The sequence below is a fragment of the Corapipo altera genome, unplaced genomic scaffold (genome assembly GCF_003945725.1).
Source record: "Corapipo altera isolate COAL_440 unplaced genomic scaffold, ASM394572v1 78, whole genome shotgun sequence".
In the NCBI taxonomy this organism is placed as follows: domain Eukaryota; kingdom Metazoa; phylum Chordata; class Aves; order Passeriformes; family Pipridae; genus Corapipo; species Corapipo altera.
This window is the reverse complement of record NW_020884904.1, coordinates 8,080,661-8,100,825: the sequence shown is the minus strand read 5'-3', so window position 1 is coordinate 8,100,825 and position 20,165 is coordinate 8,080,661. Positions and strand designations below refer to the sequence as shown.

Here is a 20,165-nt window from a genome sequence, read left to right as displayed (position 1 = left end):
CCGCGCCGCGCCAGGGCGGTCCCGCCGCAGCATCCCCGCCGCCGGGTGCGGGCGGCCGCGGGAGGGACCCCCGGGGATGCCCCGCGCACCCCACCGCAGCGGGGCCGCCCCGCCAGCAGCGGCTGGGCCGGCGCTCGGGGTCCCTCTAGTGACACGCGTGGGGACGGCGGGCAGCGGGGCCGGCGCGGCTCTGCCCGGCGCGGCTCGGGATGGCTCAGCTGTGTCCGGGGCGGCGCGGCTCGGCATGGCATAGCACGGAGCGGCATGGCACGGCTGTGCGCGGCTCGGCTCGGCGTGGAACTGAGCGGCACGGCACGGCTCTGCCCGGCACGGCGCGGGGAATCCCACCGCCCTCTGCCCGCGGAGGGGCAGCGCGGAGCGGCGCTTACCTTGGCACTGCCGCTGCTACTCTCAACTTCTTGCGGCGGCGGCGGGCCGGGAAGGAAGGCGGGCTGCCGGCAGCGCTCATCCGTGTGTGCCCCGGCGCTTGACATGCTGCTCTCCTGCCCTGGCAGCGATCGCGGCTTTGGCTCGCCTTCCCCGGGCCCTGGCACGTTCTCCTCGCCTTGCCTTTTTGGTATGTCAAGTCCCTGCTGGATTTTTTCTGAAGGATGTTATTTTGTTACAATCAGGTATTTTGTTATTCTAGAGAAAGAGCGAGCGAGCGCTTTCCTTTCCTTTTCCTTTTTTTTTTTATCCTGTTTTTTTTCCACCCTTTTTTTCTTCCCTTCTCTTTCTCTCCTCTTGCTTTGGCTGCCCCTTGAGTGGCTCTCACTTTTGTGTTTACTGAGTGCGTCCCCCTGGCCGGGGCGGAGGGGCCGGCTGCCTCACTGCCCGCTGCTCCCAGCTGGCTGCCCCACGAGCGAGGAGACAGGCAGGGCGCTCCGGCTGCCCCCCTTTTATACCCCCCCAATGGGCATGCTCTGCCGGCGAGCACCAGCCCGGCCACGCAGCCAATAATGTTGCAGAGCTGTCTAACCCCCTCTCTTCCCTCCCTCCCTCCCTTTCTTCCCTCCTTCTCCCTCGTAATCCTCCGGAGTCCAGCTCGGGGAGGGAAGAGGGGACAGAAAGTTTGTGCCGCACGGTTTCTTTGCGGGCTGCTACCCCGGGTGGGGGCTTTGAACCCCCGTGCCGGCCCCAGGTGGGAAGTGGGCTGCGGGAACCCCCCGCCTCCCCGCAGCCCCGCAGGTGAGGGCAGAAGGTGTGTGGTCCGCGCCCCGAGCCCCTGCCCAGAATACTGGGGGGCACCCCTTGAGCGCCTCTCGCTGCGAGGCGGCGAGCCCCACGCCCTGGCGGGGTAGGAGGGGGGAGATCGCCCAGCCCGTCCTCTTTCAGGTCTCCCGAGGCGCGCACGGGCACAGGTGTCCGCGCCGGCCGCCGAACTGCTCCGGAAAGCTCCCTGGCAAAGGCGCGGGCATTCCCGCACGGCTGCCTCGGCTCCCGTGCCTGCCCCGGAACTCCGTCCCACCCTACGCGCCCCAGTGCGGGCAGGCGAGCCGCCGCCTCGGCAGCAGCGAGCCCCCTCACCCACCCGTGCGTGTCCGTGTGGACAACATGGGCGCTGCCTCTCCGCATTCGGATTTTGCACCTCGCAGAGCACCTTCCCGCAGCGGTTCTCTCTCGCTAGGTCGCCTCTGCTTCCCGCCGGCTCCTGCAAGCGGACACAGCTGCCTTTAAGGCAAAGGGACTTTTCCCAGGCTTTGCCGTGCGTGTGGAGCAGCGCGGGCAGAACGCGCTCCCGCTGCTCCGCGCTGCTGCACGGCGGGCACACAGTGCTGCATCGGCCGGCACCCGTCTGCTCCCGAAGATCTGCCCTCCAAGCTTGTCCCAGGGGAAGGGACCCTGCTGGTTTCCAAGGGCAGCCCCCAGGTGCCCGCACCCTCACCGCTGCCCCGGCGGGTTCCCCTCTGCAGGGGCGCGTACCAGGATGCGCCACAGAGAGGAGCAGAGCTACCTGAGACCGGGCAGCAGGCTGGTCCACCTCAGGCAGCGTTTACCATAGATAGTGGTGCAAAAGGGCAAGGATGCAGCAGTCCTCACCACAGCATGCAATAAATACTCCTTATTTTTTTTCTCTTTTTTTCAAGTTTGCACTCCCCGCCCCCCGCCAAGGATGGGGGCCTCAGTGTGTCTCTGAACAGTTAGAATTACCCTAAGCATACACCATAAAATGTCGGTAGGATTATACTTTTATCCTTTCTCACTAGGCTTTGGACATCCTTTCCTCCCCAGCATCCTTCTGTTCCCTGAGCTGTCCTCTGCGATATGACACTGCACATCACACCAAGCAGTCCTGGTGTCAGGGCTGTGGGCTTCAACCGAAGCGTCGGCACGCCTGGGAGAGAGTGTGGTGATGCTGAGGAAGTGGTTCCATGCCTGCCAAACTCAACCACAGGCATCAAATCTCAGCTCCTACACTGACATTTAAACATCTAAATAAGTGACCTGACCATCAAAGAGACTGGGCATCTGCTGGCATGTGTCAGGGCTCCAGATTTCTCCTAAAAAGGGTCATCTCTATCAATGCTTATCTCTGGCTTTTGGAGTTTCTCCTAGATGCCCAGGACTTAGTAAATCCCAGTTGTGGGTCCTCACAAACCGTCCTCACAAACCGCTCAGCAGAGGCGGTCTTAACAAAGAGCAACCACCTTTCCTTACTGCAAAAGCAGAACCCCATCAAAGGAAAGGACCCAGCCTTGGCAGGGGGGTCAGCAGGGCTGTAAGCTACTGTTAATAGCTGAAGGAGCCCAGCTCCCTTCCCCCAGCTCACCACAAGGACCTCCTGAGAGTAGACAAAAGAAAGCTTGGAGGGTTAATCTCCCTGAGAAAAACAAGTGATTTTCCAGTAAACAACTGCAATAGCAAACAATGGGGGTGAAAAATAACGATCATAAAAAAGTCGGCTTGGAGGAAGAGGCGACCCACTAAGAGAGGTGTCCTCTGGTTGGGGGAAAAACACGGCAGCAGTTTGGTGAAGATTCAGCAGCAGCAGCTACAGCAAAATAAACCCCACAAGTTGCCACTGGATCTACTTGTGTTTGTGCCTTTTGATCTTTTAATTGCTTCTTAGTTATCCTTCAGTGCAAATAAATAGTGCATTGTGTCAAGAAAGAGGAGGGGGGCGGGGAAGGGAAGAAAGAGACACAAAAGAAAGAGCTGTCGCCCAGAAGAGAAAAGGAACAGGTTCTTTCCCCCCACCTTTAAAGGAGTGAATGTATCTGTATTGGGGGGAGCGAGGGGGGAGAAGGGGGAAAAGGGGATAGGATTAGAAATCAAAGCGAAATTGGAGAGAAGCACATTAAGCCTCGGGCATCCTTACAGTAGGAAGAAAGAGCGAGGTGGTAAAACCCTTTGGGAGTTTATTCCATGAGTTATGAGAGGATCCACGAGTGTAATATTGTTAAAGGTCAGCCTAAACCTAATTTAAACTAGGGATGTGTGACCTCCGCCCTTCATTTAATACAGTCATAAGGAACATTACACTGCAGATAGCTGGAACAATAGCTGCCTCCACCCCAAACTCCAGCCCTTGGCATTGCCTGCAAGGAGGGCCTGTGAAGGAGAGCAGGAGGAGGACCAGTAAAGCCAAGGATGTGGCAAACCTGAGGACAGAGAAGCAGAGAGGGATAGGAAGGCCTCTGGACCATAGCACAGACCACCAATGCCTTGCAAAAACACAGTGTCTCAGGAAGCATTTTTGTTTTAAAGTGGATGAGACTGCAGCAAAGCATCATCTGAAAACGTTGGAAATGCAATAAAAATAAACCACTGCCTCTTGCATTTTTCTGACCTCCGTGGTCATCAGCACAGCTCAGGAGAGAAATCACGGTTCTGGGTTCTCATTAAATCCCTTGCAAGGAGCAAGGACAGTGTTCACAAAGCAAAGTCAGCCAAAGTGAGCTGAAACTAAGTGAATCTAAAGTGGGAGCTGAAATAAAAGCAATACCAGAAAGGTGCCCTGAAACCACCAGGGAATGCCAGGGACTTGGAGAGAAAACCTTGCTGCTGCAGCAGCTGTGGAAGCATTGGGGCGGACTGCAAAGCCTCCTGACAGCGCTGCCCATCTGAGCTGATCAAAGCATCTCGTGGGTGGCCACCAACATGTGGCGTTGGGCCGGAAACCTTTCCAGAGAAAGGGGGAAAAACAGGAAAACTTGGGCCAGCCTGGACCTTGCAAGCAGGGATGAGAGCTTCAGCAAAGACAGAGGAATGTAAATAGCTGCAGAAATGCAGTGGTCCTGGGCCAGGGTGGATGTTAGTGATGCTACCAGGGAGATGAGCCAAGCAGATACCTTCAGGGAAGGGGACATTTACATGACTTTTCCCTTTCTCTCCACCTATAATCCAAAGAGGGGAAAGGTCACCTAATCCCAGCCGAACCAAGATACCCTGTGGTGTTCATTTGGTCTATTTCAAAATTACACCACAAATGACAAGAACGGGGATTTGCCCAGATCTGGCCACTGCAGTTTGCGATTTCCAAGATGAGACAAAAGGAAGGTGAGGCTGGGCTCTGGGTTTGGGTCTCCTTTAATGATGACTAGAAGTAGTCATTCCTAGTTAGAATGGAGAGTTATTAGCCAGAGTCCTATACACAGCTCTTTAATGGCAGAGGAATAACCATACTTGGCCCAGAGCATCTTTCAGTAGCTTTAAGAAAGCGATACTTTTTGCTTTGTACAACCCAGGAACCTGACAATAACACCGTGTCCTTGCATGCTAAGATATATTGATCTTGGGGCACACTAAACTGTTGGAACAAGAAAGATTCATTGGCAAAAGGGTATGTGATATATGGAAGGTCCCCGAATAAAATTGAAGTCAAAGAACTAAGAGTGGGAGAAATAATTCACCTGGGGCCCCTGGTCAACAAGAAGCAAACAAGAGCAGAGGCTGGGCAGGTCTGTTTAGGACTCCTGGCACTCCTGGGTGGAGAGAACATTTTGAGGCTCTGCTTCCAGCCCAGAAGGTTTCTGCTGCAGGATTGTTATATGGGCAGGAGAAAATGGGGTTGCCCTTAAGCAGGGAACCTTTTTTTGGCATGTTCAGAGAGAAAGAGGGACTCCTATATCAACTCCTGCCCAGGTCTAGTGATACCTTGGAGCACTTGTTGGACTTAGGTGTTCAGGAGAGGTGTTGGCATATGGATCCTAAGGACCTGGAGGACGCTGAGCAAAGCAAAAATGAAATTATTGCTCGGTAAGTTATTTCACTGTGCCAGAGGAGTTTGTGACAGTGGTAAAAGGCACAAGTGTAGTGTTTTCACCCCTGTTTATATGGAGGACAAACTACGGATTTTTTTTATAGGCTGGACAGACTTGGTATTCTGGTAATGTCTTTTAAAATTATATATCCCCAGCGATTAGAGAAAAGCTCCAGTCTGAGCAGTCTCACATGGCTCAAGAGGCTGCAGGAAGGAGGATGTAGGATAGGGAGATGCCACTGTGGCCAAGTGTGAGGGAGGAATTGAAAAAGTACAAATGCTGTTCAGCAAGTGAAGCTCAGTGGGTCTGCGTGTTGAGATGCTGTCTGCAGCATGGCCCAAAAGAAGGAGGCCGAGGGGTCCCGGAGTCAGATGATCCCAGAAATGGAGAAAAGTTCCTCCTTTCTCCCCATCATCTGCAGAAAAGCAACCATCTCTTGGTCATCCCTGATTGCCAAAGAGGACTCCAGCTCAGCTAATGACTTCCCCAAAAGGAGTTTCCAAGAAGGGTGGAATAGGATACATAAGGAGAAATGCCTGCCCTCTCCCCAGCTTCTTTTCATTGCAAAGGGAGCCCAGAAGGCTCCAAGTTTTGTCTGATTATTTGTATCAAAAATGTGCAACAAATACACTAGCAGAGAAGAAGATGAGCCTGTGCCCATATTAACAGTAAACACATCACCATTTCCTGTTTACCTTATTTTTTTTAAACATTTCCATCAAAATACCCACTGGAATGTCACGGGAAAGAAGTGGTCCAAGATTGTTTAATGACCAGTAAAAGCTCCAGCAGGTACAATTAGTTCTTCCAAGCACCAGAGGACTAAGTTGGCTCTTTATAGCATTGTGCAAATATGGGTTTGTCTACAGAGCAAGCTCTGAGTCAAAACATCTTGCAAATGAAACACGTTACAGGAGACAGTGGGAAATTTGGACTAGAAGCTCTTTTGGATTAAGACAGTGACCCATAACTGTGTTCCTGCAGGGGTGGCTTGACAAGGATGTTCCAGAAAGGCAGTGCTAGTAGCAGACAGCCCAGGGAGGAGCTGAACAGCAGGAATCTGGTCTGCACTTGCCTCTGAGCAGGAGCACACCATGTTCTCTAAGGGTGTCTGTGTGTCATCCTCCAGCAAGGCACCCTTATGCACCCTCGTACCACTTCACTCAGTCTGCACTTGGAAAACTCAGGGTTCACCCTTAGAAATGTCTTCTCCTGCTCGCAGGAGTGTCAGTATGAACTGCTCAGTCTTGCTGCATATTGTTGGATTCAGGGAGGGGGGAAAGGTGAGCTTTTAGTAAGTTCTTCTTTTTCAAAAAAAGAGGCAGAGCAGATGTTTCTGAGGACCTCTCCAGCAGCTTCAACAGAACAGCCATTGCAGGGTGGCCAGTGGCAATGCCAGTGATGGGCTGTGCCAGAGATGGATGAAGTCCTTTTACAGATATTGCCTTGGTGAAGCTTCTTGGACACCTTTCCCCTTGACCTCGTGCAAACAGTATGCTCAGAAAAGCTGCCCAGGTGATTAGTGTCGTATGTCCAACCCTCTGCTCGTGTATTTCAGATGCACGCTTTGGAGGCACATACTTTAAGCACCCATTCAATACTCTGCAGAAAATCAGGCATAAGAGCCAGCTGCAAATACCACCATGTGATGGGTTATTTTTCCAAGTGGCCAAGGGAGGTGATGGCATTGAGTACAGAGAGTGACGCGTTTTAGACAATATATGTGGGGCCCTTATTTGAGGCAGAGAGGTGGAGTGGTGCAGATATGTCTCTGTTGTGTAATTAATGGCTTTTAAAAAAAAAACCCAAGCCTGTTGGCTAAGCCCGAATACCTCTGAGGAGTTCTGGAATCCCAGCTATGTATCTTTCAGGCGTTTCTTCCTCTTTTTTTTTTTTTCCCTTTCTTTTTGCATTGCTGCTGTGCTTCAGTGCGGGTCTTTGTTTGCAGCTCTCATTGTCTTCAGCCAGAGGGTTGGGTGGCAGCATCTCCCCCAGGCTAGGGCTTCCCACCTTATCAGGGACCCCTGTCTCCACCTCCAATTGCCATCACTTCTTCAGGTTGGGGCTTTTTGGCCAGGATAAATGTGCTACCAGGCCTAGCAGTCAGAGCCCTCAGGTCTGAGCTGAGCAGTGAAGACCCCAAAGGAGGATGTGAGGCTGGGGTCCCATAGGCAGGCAGCTGTGGGCATGGGGATCAGGGGCATCATGGGGCTCGTACAGAGCCTTCCTCTGCCACTGCACCACACGTGACCTTGGGTAAATCACTTAATTTCCCTCTGGTTTTCATCCCCATCCATCAGCTCATGACAGGAATAAGTCTATCCCCCATTGCCTTGTTGCCTTAGAGGCTGGAACTTTCAAAACCTACAGCTGGCAGGGGTTGTTTGCAATAAGGTCCCCACTCTTTGCACCTTCACCTTGTTCCCACTCCTGAAGCAGGCGACAAAGGGACACCCTGTACCCACCCATACTGCCAGCATCCCCTCCAGACTACACTGCCCTTGCCATGGATGATGGACGTCCATGACGAGGAAGGAGGTGCAGGCAGTTTGTTTTCTCGCTTAAACAAAACTCTGTCTTATAATCATAATGAAGGAGGGGAGGCAACAGCACTTGGCAAAGCAACTTACATTAAGTGCACTTCACTAGAAATGTTTATACTCTGCTGCTGAAAAATTCACCGAGCATGGCAATAACGTGGCGTGGTGCTGGCAGAGCCAAGCTGGGGATTGCACCCTGAGCCAGGTCCCAGCCAGGGTGGGCTTGGGGATGTCACCAGCTCATAGAGCTATTTCACCTTCAAGGACAGCTGTGTAGATGAGGGTAGCATCTCCAAGTAGTGTCACAGGGCAAGTAGGTATAACGCAATCCTGTGTGTTGGGGAGGAGGATTTTTTATGGTCACAGCTGTGCTTCAGAAAGGCTCTGGTGAGAGAAGCAAGGATTTTGTAGAGATATCAACACTTCTGGTGTAGGAGACCTCACACAGGGTAGGACCCTTGGGACTGCAAAGCTAATTACTAATTACTTGGAAGGTAACCCTCACCAAAAGACCATGCATGTAGCTTTTCAAAACAGCAGGTGGTATGCTTGCATAGCACGTGCAGGCGTGTGTGTGTGTGTGTATGTGTGTGTCCAAATGTATTTTTGTGCTGAGGGGGAAGTGAGTGCTTGACTAAGTAGGTATAGCCAAATGGCAGGTGATTCAGATGCTACCCCCTATTTCTGGCACCACTTTGGTTGTGCCACTTGAGTCCTCATCTCTTCATCAGCCAAAGATAACAGGCTCCAAAAAGGCCCTCTGTGCAAGCCCTGAAGTCAACAGGCAAAGGGTTAACTGAATTCCCAAGACAGGTGGGAGCTTAAGTCAGAGTGGGTGATATCGTAGACATGTTATTTGAAAAGCTAAGAAATTGTGGAATTCCTCACCTAATCCAACTTCCCCACAGTTTAAAGAAAACTGCAGTGCTAGATATCGCTACAGCCAAGGGAGACCCCCCACGAACCTTTCCCTGCATAATCCATTTGTGGGTATAGGCATGGTCAGCTGCCTCCCATAGCGCTAGGCTTCTAACCCTCAGTGCATGTGTTCCTGGTGAAGCTAATGGGATGCAGCCTTCTAGTACCTTGACCTGTATGAGCTGAAGGTGTCTCCTCCACCCCTGTGACATTGCTGTGTGTGATGCAAGGCCCTTCCTAACCCTGCAACTGACCCCCTGCCTTTATCTGAGCCGTTTGCAAGGACATGCTGCTGAGGCGATGGTAGCCAGGTGCTCATTTGAAACACCTGCATGAGCAAATGTTCAATGAGACAACAAAAAATAATTGGAAATAGTGCTTTCGACTTCATCTGGCCACAGTTTAGGGCATCCCAAGTTATGAGATGTGACTGCAGTAAGCCTCTGTAGCTATACAAGTACCTGGACATAATTAATTATCGACAAGTGTAATAACAGCAATGGAAATAGCATCCTGGGTTCAAATCTGCCTGCCTCTCCTCCATTTATTTTTCCAGGTGAGTCTCTTGCTGATGCACCTCAGTCCACTGGGTAGATCTTCATGCAGAAGAAGACTTTTTTTTTGCCTAGAAGTAAGTTGCATAGATTTTTGTTTAGATTTTTTTATATTAAAGGCAACCATTTCAAATATGTACAGATCACACGGGTGTTTTTTAGTCAAAACAAGCACAGTAACCACAGGAGGTGCCAGACTGGAACAACCTCTTCTCCACTAACCTAATCCAAAGGGGAAAAAAATAAAAAGATATTTTACAGAGATAGAATGAATTCCTTTGTATCTACATGTGATACGAGGAGAGAGAAAAATCTGGCAATGGATAGCAGGCATCCCCTTTCCTTTTAGAGGAAAGTTGCTCTCTCTCCAAGAAACCTTAGTGTCAGAGGTGGGGAGTTATTTCAGGCCAGACCTGCTGGGTCCCACTCCGGAGCTCCTGTCATCGGAGACGATGAGTGCCTGCAACTGCTGATTCTTAGAAGCTGCTTTGGTATCCCTTTCTGGGTGAACCTCACTGTTTCCAGTGAGTCAGCCCAGGGGCTTCAGTCTCATTTGGGCAGGCTGAGTCCTACCCTCGCTCCCTAATTATCTCACATGAGCATCATCTCATATTTGTCTGAGTCACTGGGGTGTTTCAAGAGCTCCCATCCCAATCCCATGTTGAGACCCCACTTTGGTAGGGCAGTAGGTCCTGCCTGCCCCAAGCCAGAACCATTTTGGGGAGGGCAGCATTTCTGGGGATGCTTCACTTATCCCCCCACAGGGGGCACAAACCCCCTCCAGTAGCTGATGTTTCATGGCCGCTTTCTCCCACTCACCACCACCCTCGCCGTTCCCAGAGACCCACATGAGAGCAGTAATAGCACTGTCGGGGTATACAAAGTGAAAGATGACTCACTGCTAAGCCTTTGCTCCCACCTTCGGGAGGCAAACAGATAGGGAGTAATCTCCTGGGGAAGGGGGGTGGAATTTAAGTCAGACTGATTTTTTTTTCTGAAAACCTTTCATTTAGTCTAAACAACCAGCTTGGGATGTTGGCACTTGCATTTTAAATTAAGCATGCTTTTTGGGGCACGATTCTGCCAGAATAGTAGTGGCTGGAGCCAGGTTCTGGTCAGCAGAATGGAAACAGCCCTGGATCTCTGCAATAAAATGGAATACCAGTCCTTGAGCTTCAGTAATTGTCCTGGCTAATGGATAGCATGGGAGGTGAGAACTAGGGAAGGGTGCTAGTTTGCAAGTGAGCTACATGGTCTGCATGAGGCCACTGCAAAAAGTTGGGACACAGGAAGTGATTTCTGTCATGCTTGGAGGGTTTTGAGGGTGGTTCTCATCATCTGGGCTTCTCTCTGCCACTACCATGTGGCCTCCAGCTACCAAACATGCTGGCCCTCTGTGACTTACCACTCTCTGCCCACCAGTTTCCAGCATCAGGATTGATTCTATGATGCTTTTGCAAGACCATCTGATGGGGGCAAGAGCCTCATAAGCTCTTAAGCCCAGAGGGTGGATGGAGCTCCCTTACAGGTGGCAGCATCTCTGCATCCCAAATCCAGCTGTCCCAGGCACTGGGACTCCCACAGCTGTGGGGTGGGAGCTGGAGGTACAGGAGGCTGCAAGACCCACTCAGATCAAACACAGTGGACTGTGGAGTGTGAACACTTCACTTGGTTCAACCCGGCTGAGCTCTACCTGGGTTCAGCGTTCGATGCCTGCCTGGGAAGACACTGCTGCCATGTGCTTACCCAAACAGCGGCTGCTTTCCCACTTGCTTCTTGTCTGGCTTGGCCACAGCACAGGCTGTGGGGAACCAACCTCTCAGTCACAGTCATTTTTTTATAACATGAGCTGCTCCAGGGCTCTCTGACAGACAGCCCCCTCTCTCAAAGGCTATTTCTGAACTCTGTTGCCCTGCTGCCATTTGTGATTTTGTCAGGAAGGTAAAGCAAAGCATGCAAGCCAGGATCCCACAGATGGAGCGGGGAAGGACAGTGCTGCGAGGAAGCTGGGGGACCCGCTGCCCTGAGGAGGTTTTCCTGCATGAAAGCACTGGTGTGTTGAACATTGCTGTGCCCTGGCAAGTGCCCAAGCAGGGTGCATGTGCTGGAGCCAATGTCTCTGCTGGGCTGCCCAGAGGATACGCTCTCTGGCATTCAGATATAGTCAAATAACACAGTCTGGAGCACAGGTTACAAAGGCATAATGTGGTAGTCAAGGGGAAAGGCACCGCACCAGAACTCCCACTAGCCTGGGCGATGAAGTTTTCTCCTGCTTCTGCACCAGCCATCAGGTGTTGTCAAAAAGGGAATTTGTATTAGCACATGTGGAGGATATTATAGATTGAAACTGACTTTAGAGGGCAGCTTATGTCTAAAATGGATTTGCTGACAGCTTGGTTGTTCTTGCTGATTTGGAGCTAATAATAAAAGAAATCCAAATGAATCACTGCTTGAGCCATTTTTCATTAACTTTTTCCCCCTACTGCTTCACTGAACCCATCACAGGTTTCGCCATCCCATCTTCCCAAAGGCTTCCCAGTCCTATTTTGCTATGAATGAGACAGGTTCAGGTTTTGAAGGAGTCACCCACATCACAAGCAAGTGCTGCCTCTCCTCTCAGATTTATTTTGAGTAACTATAAACTGGAAATACCAGGCTGTCTTGGATCAAGGCATCTCCATCTAAAAGCTGGGACCAACTAACAGCATATGACATAGTTGGCAGGACAGAGAGTGTCTTCTGCTGCAGAGCTGCATGAGATTTCTCCTGACCAGGGAGGAAGATTTAATTAGAAAGTGAGTGCAGGGAGGAGGGAACAATTCCTTCCTATGAATGTATTCTCTTCACTTGATCTTGGCTTTGGGAAGGGAACAGTAAGATCAGTAGGCTGCCTGGGCTGGTGGCAGAGTTCACTGCCACATCTCAGCTGTAAGGGAGTATGGCTGCAAAAAAGGTTGTTTTCTAACAGAGATCTTTGCTGCCCATGGCTGTGCCCTCATCCATGCCCTGCAGAGGAGCCCCTCACAGCAATAGCACCACTCCCCAGTGGCTCCCACATGCTCTTTTTGTAGGGTGTAAATACTCACTGCCACCCCCACTGAAACCCCTACATGTTCCCAATTCACCTCAGGGGATGAAACGAAAAGAGGGACAATGGGTCTGAGGTGTCAGCAAGAGCATCAGGCATATGGGAAGCCTCAGACACAGGTTTTGAGTGGACAAAGGGGGACTTTCTACATACCGTGGCCAAAGAATTGTACCCAGCTGCTCCTAGAGTAAGCACCTGATGTTGGGGTGAGCAACCAGGTCCCAAGGAACAAGTGTCATCTTCCATTGATTCAAACCATACAAATCTTCTGTGTCAATAGCTGAACTGTCCCACTGAATAATTGCTTCTTGCCCTCCAAACACCACTCCAGTACAGATGGGCTTAATTTCACCTTCTAGACATTAAATCTTGTAAGGTACTTGGTCGCTGTGCACCATCAGGACTCTTCTCACAACCACCGTCTTGGTTGCAACCAAGTCTCTCTCAACCTTTTTTTCAGATAAATAGAGCGAACTTCCTTGCTCTCCAGTAGAAAGGCAAGTTTCAGGCAGGTCAGATCATACCTGCTCCTCTTTTCTGCTTCTTCCCCCAGCTCCCTTTCATCCCTGATGTATTTATTGGTGAAAATGTGTCCCATTGTATTTTATCAGGCTTGCAAAAGGCTTCATGTGGGGTGTTAATCAGCCCGTTGTTGTGCTCACCATGCACAACACCTTCCTAACATTCAGGACTAGGCTTTCGCTATCTACCCTCACTCTGCAAGTGATTTAATAATATTTATCCCATCCACATCAGAATCCTGTCATGAGCATCTCCTAACACAATCCCAGAGACACCTGGCTTTGTTACATTACTCTCTTTAGTTATTGATCTGCTTAGAGACAAGTTGCAAAATTGCCCAATGATGCTTGAAGGGCCTTAATTTAAAAACCTGGGGGATCCACACATTTAGGTGGGGACTAGACAGGAGTCTTTCATGATGTGTATTTGTGAAGCTGATTATATTTCTAGTACTGTATGTGAGTGGAGAGGCCCCACCACCACTGAGGCATTTCACAGAGAATAATTTAGATCCTTTTCCTAGCATAAGAGACTGTTATAGATATTACCAGATGTTAAGTCTTTAATTCACTAAAGTTATACAAATTAGCTCTATGTGCTCTGTTTGGCCTAAATTCAAATGAAACTCTGCCTAAAATGTTCATCTGGCGGGCAGAGCTGAGCCTGAGCTTCCCACAACTCCCAATCCACAGAGTGCTCCCTGACTCCAGCACTGATGTGAGGCACAACAACTGAGCTGGTGTTGTGATGGAGGTACAAATTGCTTTGGAAATAAAATGCTATAGAAGTGATTCCTTACTAATTGAGTTGCAGCAATTACTTCAGTTGGAAAGCCAAAGCCCAAAGTTAAGAACCTAAAGCCAGAACTGAATGAATGGGGGAATTTCACAGCTTAGAGCAGTCTCTGCAAAATTACCCAAACCTAAGAGGCTTGAGCATGTCCCTCACTGTGGATCCTCATCTCTGGCTCACCCAGTGTGAGAGATCTCCAGAGGGGTTCATGGCACATCGCATTTCCCCATCCTCTCACAGCTGAGCATCACCAGGCTGGTAGCTGAGCCAGGGTGAACCCTTGTTTCAGAACGCTATCACTCTGACCTCGAGTTTAATACATTTTCTCGGCACTTTCCAAGCTGTCCCAGTGCATCCTGAAGCTCTGAGCACTCCCTCTGCTGGCAATAGCGTAGTTTCATAACCCCCATTAGGGCCTCATCCCTTGGGAGGAGATGCTGGTTGGGGTAATGGCTGTCCCCAACAGCAGAATAACTGGTCAAAGCTGTGTCACCGCCGAGGAGGAGGGCCGTGATCCCATGAAATGCCTTGTGTGATGTGTGGGAGTGAGAATTTGAGCACAAGCCCCGTGGCAATGCTGGGTGGGGAGATGTCAGCTTTGAAACAGTAATGTTTCCATTCAGGACATACATCTGAGCTCTTCAGTACTTCAGTGCCAGGGTGAGCCAGAAGAGCCCAGGGTGTTGTTGCACAGCATGGGTTCTTTGCAGCAGGAGGTTACTGCAGACCTAAACCTTGATCTGCTCAGAAGGTGATTTTTGACTTGAAAACCCAGGCCCATGTGGCCCCAAACAGGCCATAGGTACCTGCTACATCGGAGGAAATATCAGGCAGGTTAAGTTTCCCCAGAGCATACAGAGAAGAGGTGCACTTCAGGGTGACAAGTGAACCCGTGGTGAGGGTGCCCTGGGGTGTGAGAGCCAGGCTGGCAGTCCCAGGTTCAAGAGTGCAGAGATTCGGAACGGCAACCAAAATCTTCCTTGAAGAAATACCACCTTTCATAAAGAGTAGAGCAAGAGCAGCAGCAACCCAACTCATCTTCACTGCAGGTCACTGGCCATGCCTTCACTGCAGGTCACAGGCATCATCACTGAGAGGCTGCCTGTGAGTCAATGGATAGTTTGCTCTCATTGCTCTGGCCATCTCCCTGCTGCCCCAGCTCTGGCCTAGCCCCATGGCCTTGGTGCAAAGTCTAACTCCAGCATTACATCTTCAATCAGTTTTTCTCCAACATCTTGCACTGTCTGTATTTACCAGTCTTTCTCCCTTATTTTTGCTGGTCCCTGGTGGCCATGCCATCGTGCCCTGCCCTAGACAGTGCTACCAGCTGTGGGTTGACCTGTGCTCCATCCCCTGGCAGCAGCTGGGACTGCAAGAGAAGGGAATGCCATCACAGGAATCTGGTTTTAACAGATTCCCAACATTTTTGTGTTTTCCTATATTGGTAACAGAGCCACAGATAATTGCTTTGCTCTGAACAGATATGTGAAACCTCAGGATCTTTTCCAGGTTGTGAGGAGTATGAAGCCCAACAGGAGAGGATGAATTCCTCAGGAAAGGTTCCAGAAACTAAAACCACACGCAGACTAAAGAAAGAAATCAGGATGTAAAAGCCTTTTCTGGAGATGAAGGTGGCAGTGGTGTGAGGTTAGCAAGGTCCAGTGCAAATGGCTTGAAAGTTGCTCCCAGTCCTGTGTTCTTAAATGGGATGCATCCCAAAATGGGGCAGTCAAAGCAACAGCTCCATGGGGTGAAGAAGGGCAAGCATTTTGAGAATGATATCCGGGCTCTGTAGTCAAAACCATAAAGGAATAATGGGCATTACATCAGTGCTCTTTTCTGCTTGATGTTCCTGAGGTAAGGTCAGGGATCTTGCAGAAGCAAAGGAGGTGCTGCTGGAGAAGTGCTTACCAAGAGGGACTTCAGTCTTTGGTGGTCCTCTCACATGCTTGGTATATGCCAAGCTGAGCCAGGTGCCCCCTCCCAACCCTGGATGCATGAGCTGAAGGGTGACCTTGGCCCCTTCCTGTCACTGTTTCCACTGCAGAGAAGCACCCATGGTTTGGTCAGCCAAAATGCACATGGATGCACAGGTATGCACACTGGACACTTGCTTTGTAACACCTGCTTTATCTACATTTCATCAGAATTTTATGGGGTCAGTTTTTTCATCATTTGGGATTGAAATTCATTATTTCAGGACAAGGTGTCAGCATTTGGAAAAAAGTGGCCAGGTTTAGGTTGCAGACATACTGAAAAAGTGACTTCAGAAGTGGGAGAGGAGCACGCCGTGGTTTGCAACCTCAATGTGCTTTTACTAGGTCTCGGTCTGCTTCACTGTGATTTCTTTCTTTTGCCACCGAAATCAGTGTAAGCCCAGGGGCTAAGACACCATTCATTTGGGATAAGTTTTAAAAATCCCCACAAATAGGAAGGAAAAGCTTGAGACTTGGGTGTGCAAGATCTGCTGGCAGGCATGTCTGCAGAGCCAGGACTCTACTGGGTCCCAGCCTCTGAAGTGGAGGAGGTTTCTGATAAGGGGAAAAAAGGGTAGATTTTTTTCCATTGAAACTTCCATAGAATGGTTTATTGTCAGTGTAGGGCGGGTGGTGTCATTTATATTTGATTTTCCATTTTCTGATTAGAAAAGAGGAAGCTGCATTATTTTCTGACAAAAAGTTACGTTTCAGAAGTTGGCAGTTATGTAAAACACCCCCACTGCCAAAATCCAGCATTACAAAGCCCAAACGACAACAACCTGGAAATCAAAAGCCAAATTTATTTCTGTTATCCGTTTTCTTCCAAAATCTGAAAATATTCATGGAAAATTTCAGTGTGAGCAAACATACGCATCCTGGAGATCCTGGCAATTCTGGCACTTACCAGGCAGGAAAAAAAAAAAGCCATATTTTGACTGTCTCTTTCAACAACAGAAAGGAGGCTGGAGGAGCTCAAATGATTTGTCCACCTTCTTTTGACAGTCCTGAAGCCAGCTGGGGATGGAGGGAAAGGATTGAGGCTCAGATCATTTCCTTGTGCTCTCTTATGGGCTTGCTTCACTTCCTCTTATTGTCCTGGATCTGATCCTGCCTGCTCTGCCCAAAACGACTGGGAGGGACAAGGGAGGGGGAAGGGAGGGCATGTGAGAGTCAGCCTGGCATTGGGCTTGGAAAAAAAACAGCCTCCTTCCTCCCCATGGCATGCAGGAATAATTCACCCAGGGACAATGTGCTGGCAGTGACTTTCCAGATCAATTTATAGCCTGACCTAAAGCTTTCTTCCTGCCCAGAATGAAAGGAGAAGGAAGAATGGCTAATTTTTGTTCAAAATAGGTGTCTTTGGTGAGGTTAGTCTACATCAGAGTGAATTTGAGGTCTTAACACTGAATCTGCTCAGTGTATGCTTTCCAACTCAAGTCATCACTGCAAGTCAGTTATTAAGGAATCACCCTGCAGATAAGGAGAGAGGCTGTAAGCAGGTTTAAAATTTCCTAAAAAGCTGATAAGATGGTTAAAAAGAAATAAAGGCCAGGGTATAGACTGGCTGTTTCTTAAAGTAAATCTATGAGTTCCCAGAGTAATAGAGAGCACTCTATCTGTGGTTTCCCGGAAAGGAAATAATACAGTCAGATTAACTCCGGGAAAGTGGCAGCCTTCCCTTCCTCTCCAGATAAGCCGGAGCAGCACAGCCCATCCAGCCACCTCGAGGACATGATCTGCCACCCAATAACCAGGGACTGTAATGGTCAGTGCCCTACAATGGCTTCCCTCCATTCCCACTCGTGTGTGCATCACTCCCCTTTCTTCAAATCTGGAGCGGTGCCCTTTTGGGTAAGGGTTCATGGACACGGCAAACAGGGGCAACTTTGGTCCTTTCTTTTCTAGGCAGTGTTAACAACTCAGCAGCCCAAAGAATTTGTCTTGCAATCCCCTCTGCGGTTCAGCTTTCTATTCTCTATTCAAGCAGCATGAATGAACTGAAGCCTCTATTTGCATTCTTTTCAAATTGCCCTCCACTGCTTGCATGAGACCTCTGGAAGTTTGTCGAAAGAGTAGCAGAGCCAAGATATTTTAGCCAGGCATGATGCCCCACCACTACTGCAAAAATCACTTCAAAGCAACTGCTGAGTCAGAGTAAAGGGGACTGAATGAGTTTGCTTCCCAAAGATCACAATGCAAACCCCAGAAAGAGGAGGAGCAGGAAGGCACGTCAGTGGGTCAATGGATGCAGCATTCCCTGTCCTTGAGTCACTTCTCCTGCAGGAATTCATGAGATGTGGCATCTCCCAAGCACATCTGAGAGAAGCATATGACCTGGGCAAGGACACAGGGCTTTGAGGGAGGCTTTATAAAGAAATCCCATCCTGGATTACTGGTAAGGACACCGCTTAAGGCACTCATTCTAGGGTTTGGGGGGGGGGTAGGGGGCTAAAGATGCCTACTCTGCCACAACACAGGGTCAGCAAGCCAGCAGCATCATGTTTGCAAGCCAAGAAGCCACGTGCTCCAGTGTGGAAAGTGCATAGGGTTGCTTTCAGGCTTCCTTCCCTGAGGTCCCAGATAAAGGGGGGAAAGTACCTTTGTTCTCCTTTGCCTTCACCTTACTGCAGCTTTGAAAAAGGGAAGAGCTGCCCATTTATGTTATTTTTTTTTTTGGAAAGCAAAGTGTAGACATTTTTTTATTTTAAGGCTTTCTACAGTTTTAAAACTGATGCAGTATTTTCCTCTGCACCTACTGGAGAGCAGTGTAGCTCACTGTATGCCATTTGTCTCATGCTTTGGAAAGTCCTTCCCTGACCTTGGTGGTCACCACTTCCTCCTCTTCTTCTCTTCTTCATCAAGGTACTTTCTGATTCCTTTTTCCAAGGGTCACAAGGGTAGGGGAATGGTGGGAAATGTCCATCATGGTCCCCTTCTGCTCCTCATCTTCTCTTCTGCTCCAGATTCAGCTGGGCCCACACTGTGTCCAGACCCCTATCTCACCTGTCATCCAAATCTGCCAAGAAATCATCATACTGCAACACGAGCTGGGTAAGAGAGTATGCTCCTGCCCCATCTTAAGATTTTAAAACAATTCCCACTCTGTGTTTGCTGAAACCTTCTGGAGTCTTTCAGCAGAAGGAAAAGTGTCCACCCTAGGGTAGCCCAGAGCCTGGTGGTTAGCACGTGAACTTTGGTAATTGCACGCAGAGGAAGAAGAACAGGCACCTGAACCTTCTGTGTCCCTTCATCCCTTCAAATCCTGCCTTGCTAAAACCAGTCTAGTCCTGCAGGCAGTGCTGATCTTGATGAATCATCATTTTCCAGCAGAAAAAGTGACATTTACAATTTCCCAACCAGTTGTAATTGAGAGCATTCAGAAAAAGCAAACAAACAAAAGATCAGACCAAACAATGGCAGAGGACAGGAAATGAGCTGGGCATCTCCGAAGAGCTGTCCTCACCTGAACATCACTGCCAGGGCAGGAGTGCCAGCAGACAATCAGGTCTGGGCCAGATGCAAGAACCACCATGGTTGTCTGAGCTTGTTCTTGCTACAAATGACTGCTGTGTCCTTCGGCTCTGAACACATGTAGGCTCTCTCTGCAATGCAAGATGCATCTCTGGCGATTTCTAGACTGCTCTGGTTTGCACCTGTCCTTGGCATGACCCATGTGCCCCCTTCCTAGAGAAGCCAGTGGAATCTCCACAGACTCGGATATACCCCTTTTGTTTTATCTGTTTCCATCACCACTGTGCAGCACTTGGAGAAGTGTTAGTACCAGTCTGGCAGTCAAGCACTCAAGGCTCCTCCCACACCACCTCTTTCTCTTCCAGTATTCATACTTCCAACCTTTCTCATCAGCAGAGCTATACAATTTTGCTAGGTAGATACAGAGGGAAGCCTCAGATCTGCACTAGGAAGTCTCAGTCTTGTTTCGGAAGATCTTCTACCCACTCACGTTCCATGGAACCCTAACTCTGAGTGCAGGATCTCAATCCTAGGTGATGGAGGACAAGTCTGTGTGACTCCAGTAAGTCTTGGGTTTTTAGGAACACATCTCTTGGATATGCCTTCCCTCCAGAACATGTTTGGGATCAGGATAGCATCTCCGTGGGGTGGGTGGATGGATGGATAGTTGGGATTGCTGGAACTTTGCTGCATGCCTAAATATGTTTGTGGCCTTCTCAGGAGCAATAGCTCTGCCATTTTCACTGTAGAAACACCTGTCCTGATCTCATGGGTCACCAGGACAGGTAGGAGAATTGCTTCTGGGGAGTCCCCTTTAGAAACAACTGGAGCTATATACTGTGAGGTTTGGTGGGTACCAAGTAGCTCAGAAACAGCAAACGTCTTGCCATGCTTTCATAACCATAAGATTTTGGCCTGAGGCTGCTTGTCACAGTTGAAAGCTCTGCTGCTGGAATATTCATCGGGGCCCAGAGGAAAGGGCAATTGAGAGGGATGGAAGGATGGCCAGGGGGAGCAGGACTGGCTGAGCAACACTGGTGAGACACCTGCAGGAGGAGGCCCCTGTCTTGGGCTCTTGGGTGCATCAAGGGAACCTG

The 20,165-nt window shown here is 49.7% G+C and overlaps 1 protein-coding gene across 1 annotated transcript in view; it reads right to left on the bottom strand.

The window, feature by feature from the left end:
- IGF2 (insulin like growth factor 2) overlaps nucleotides 1–866 on the bottom strand; it is a 17,812-nt gene extending 16,946 nt beyond the window's left edge. The window contains exon 1 of the mRNA XM_027651319.1: nucleotides 390–866. Within this exon, the coding sequence (XP_027507120.1) occupies nucleotides 390–494 (105 nt within the window). The 5' untranslated portion in view covers nucleotides 495–866. The remainder of the gene's footprint in view (nucleotides 1–389) is intronic.
- Nucleotides 867–20,165: the final 19,299 nt, after the last annotated feature.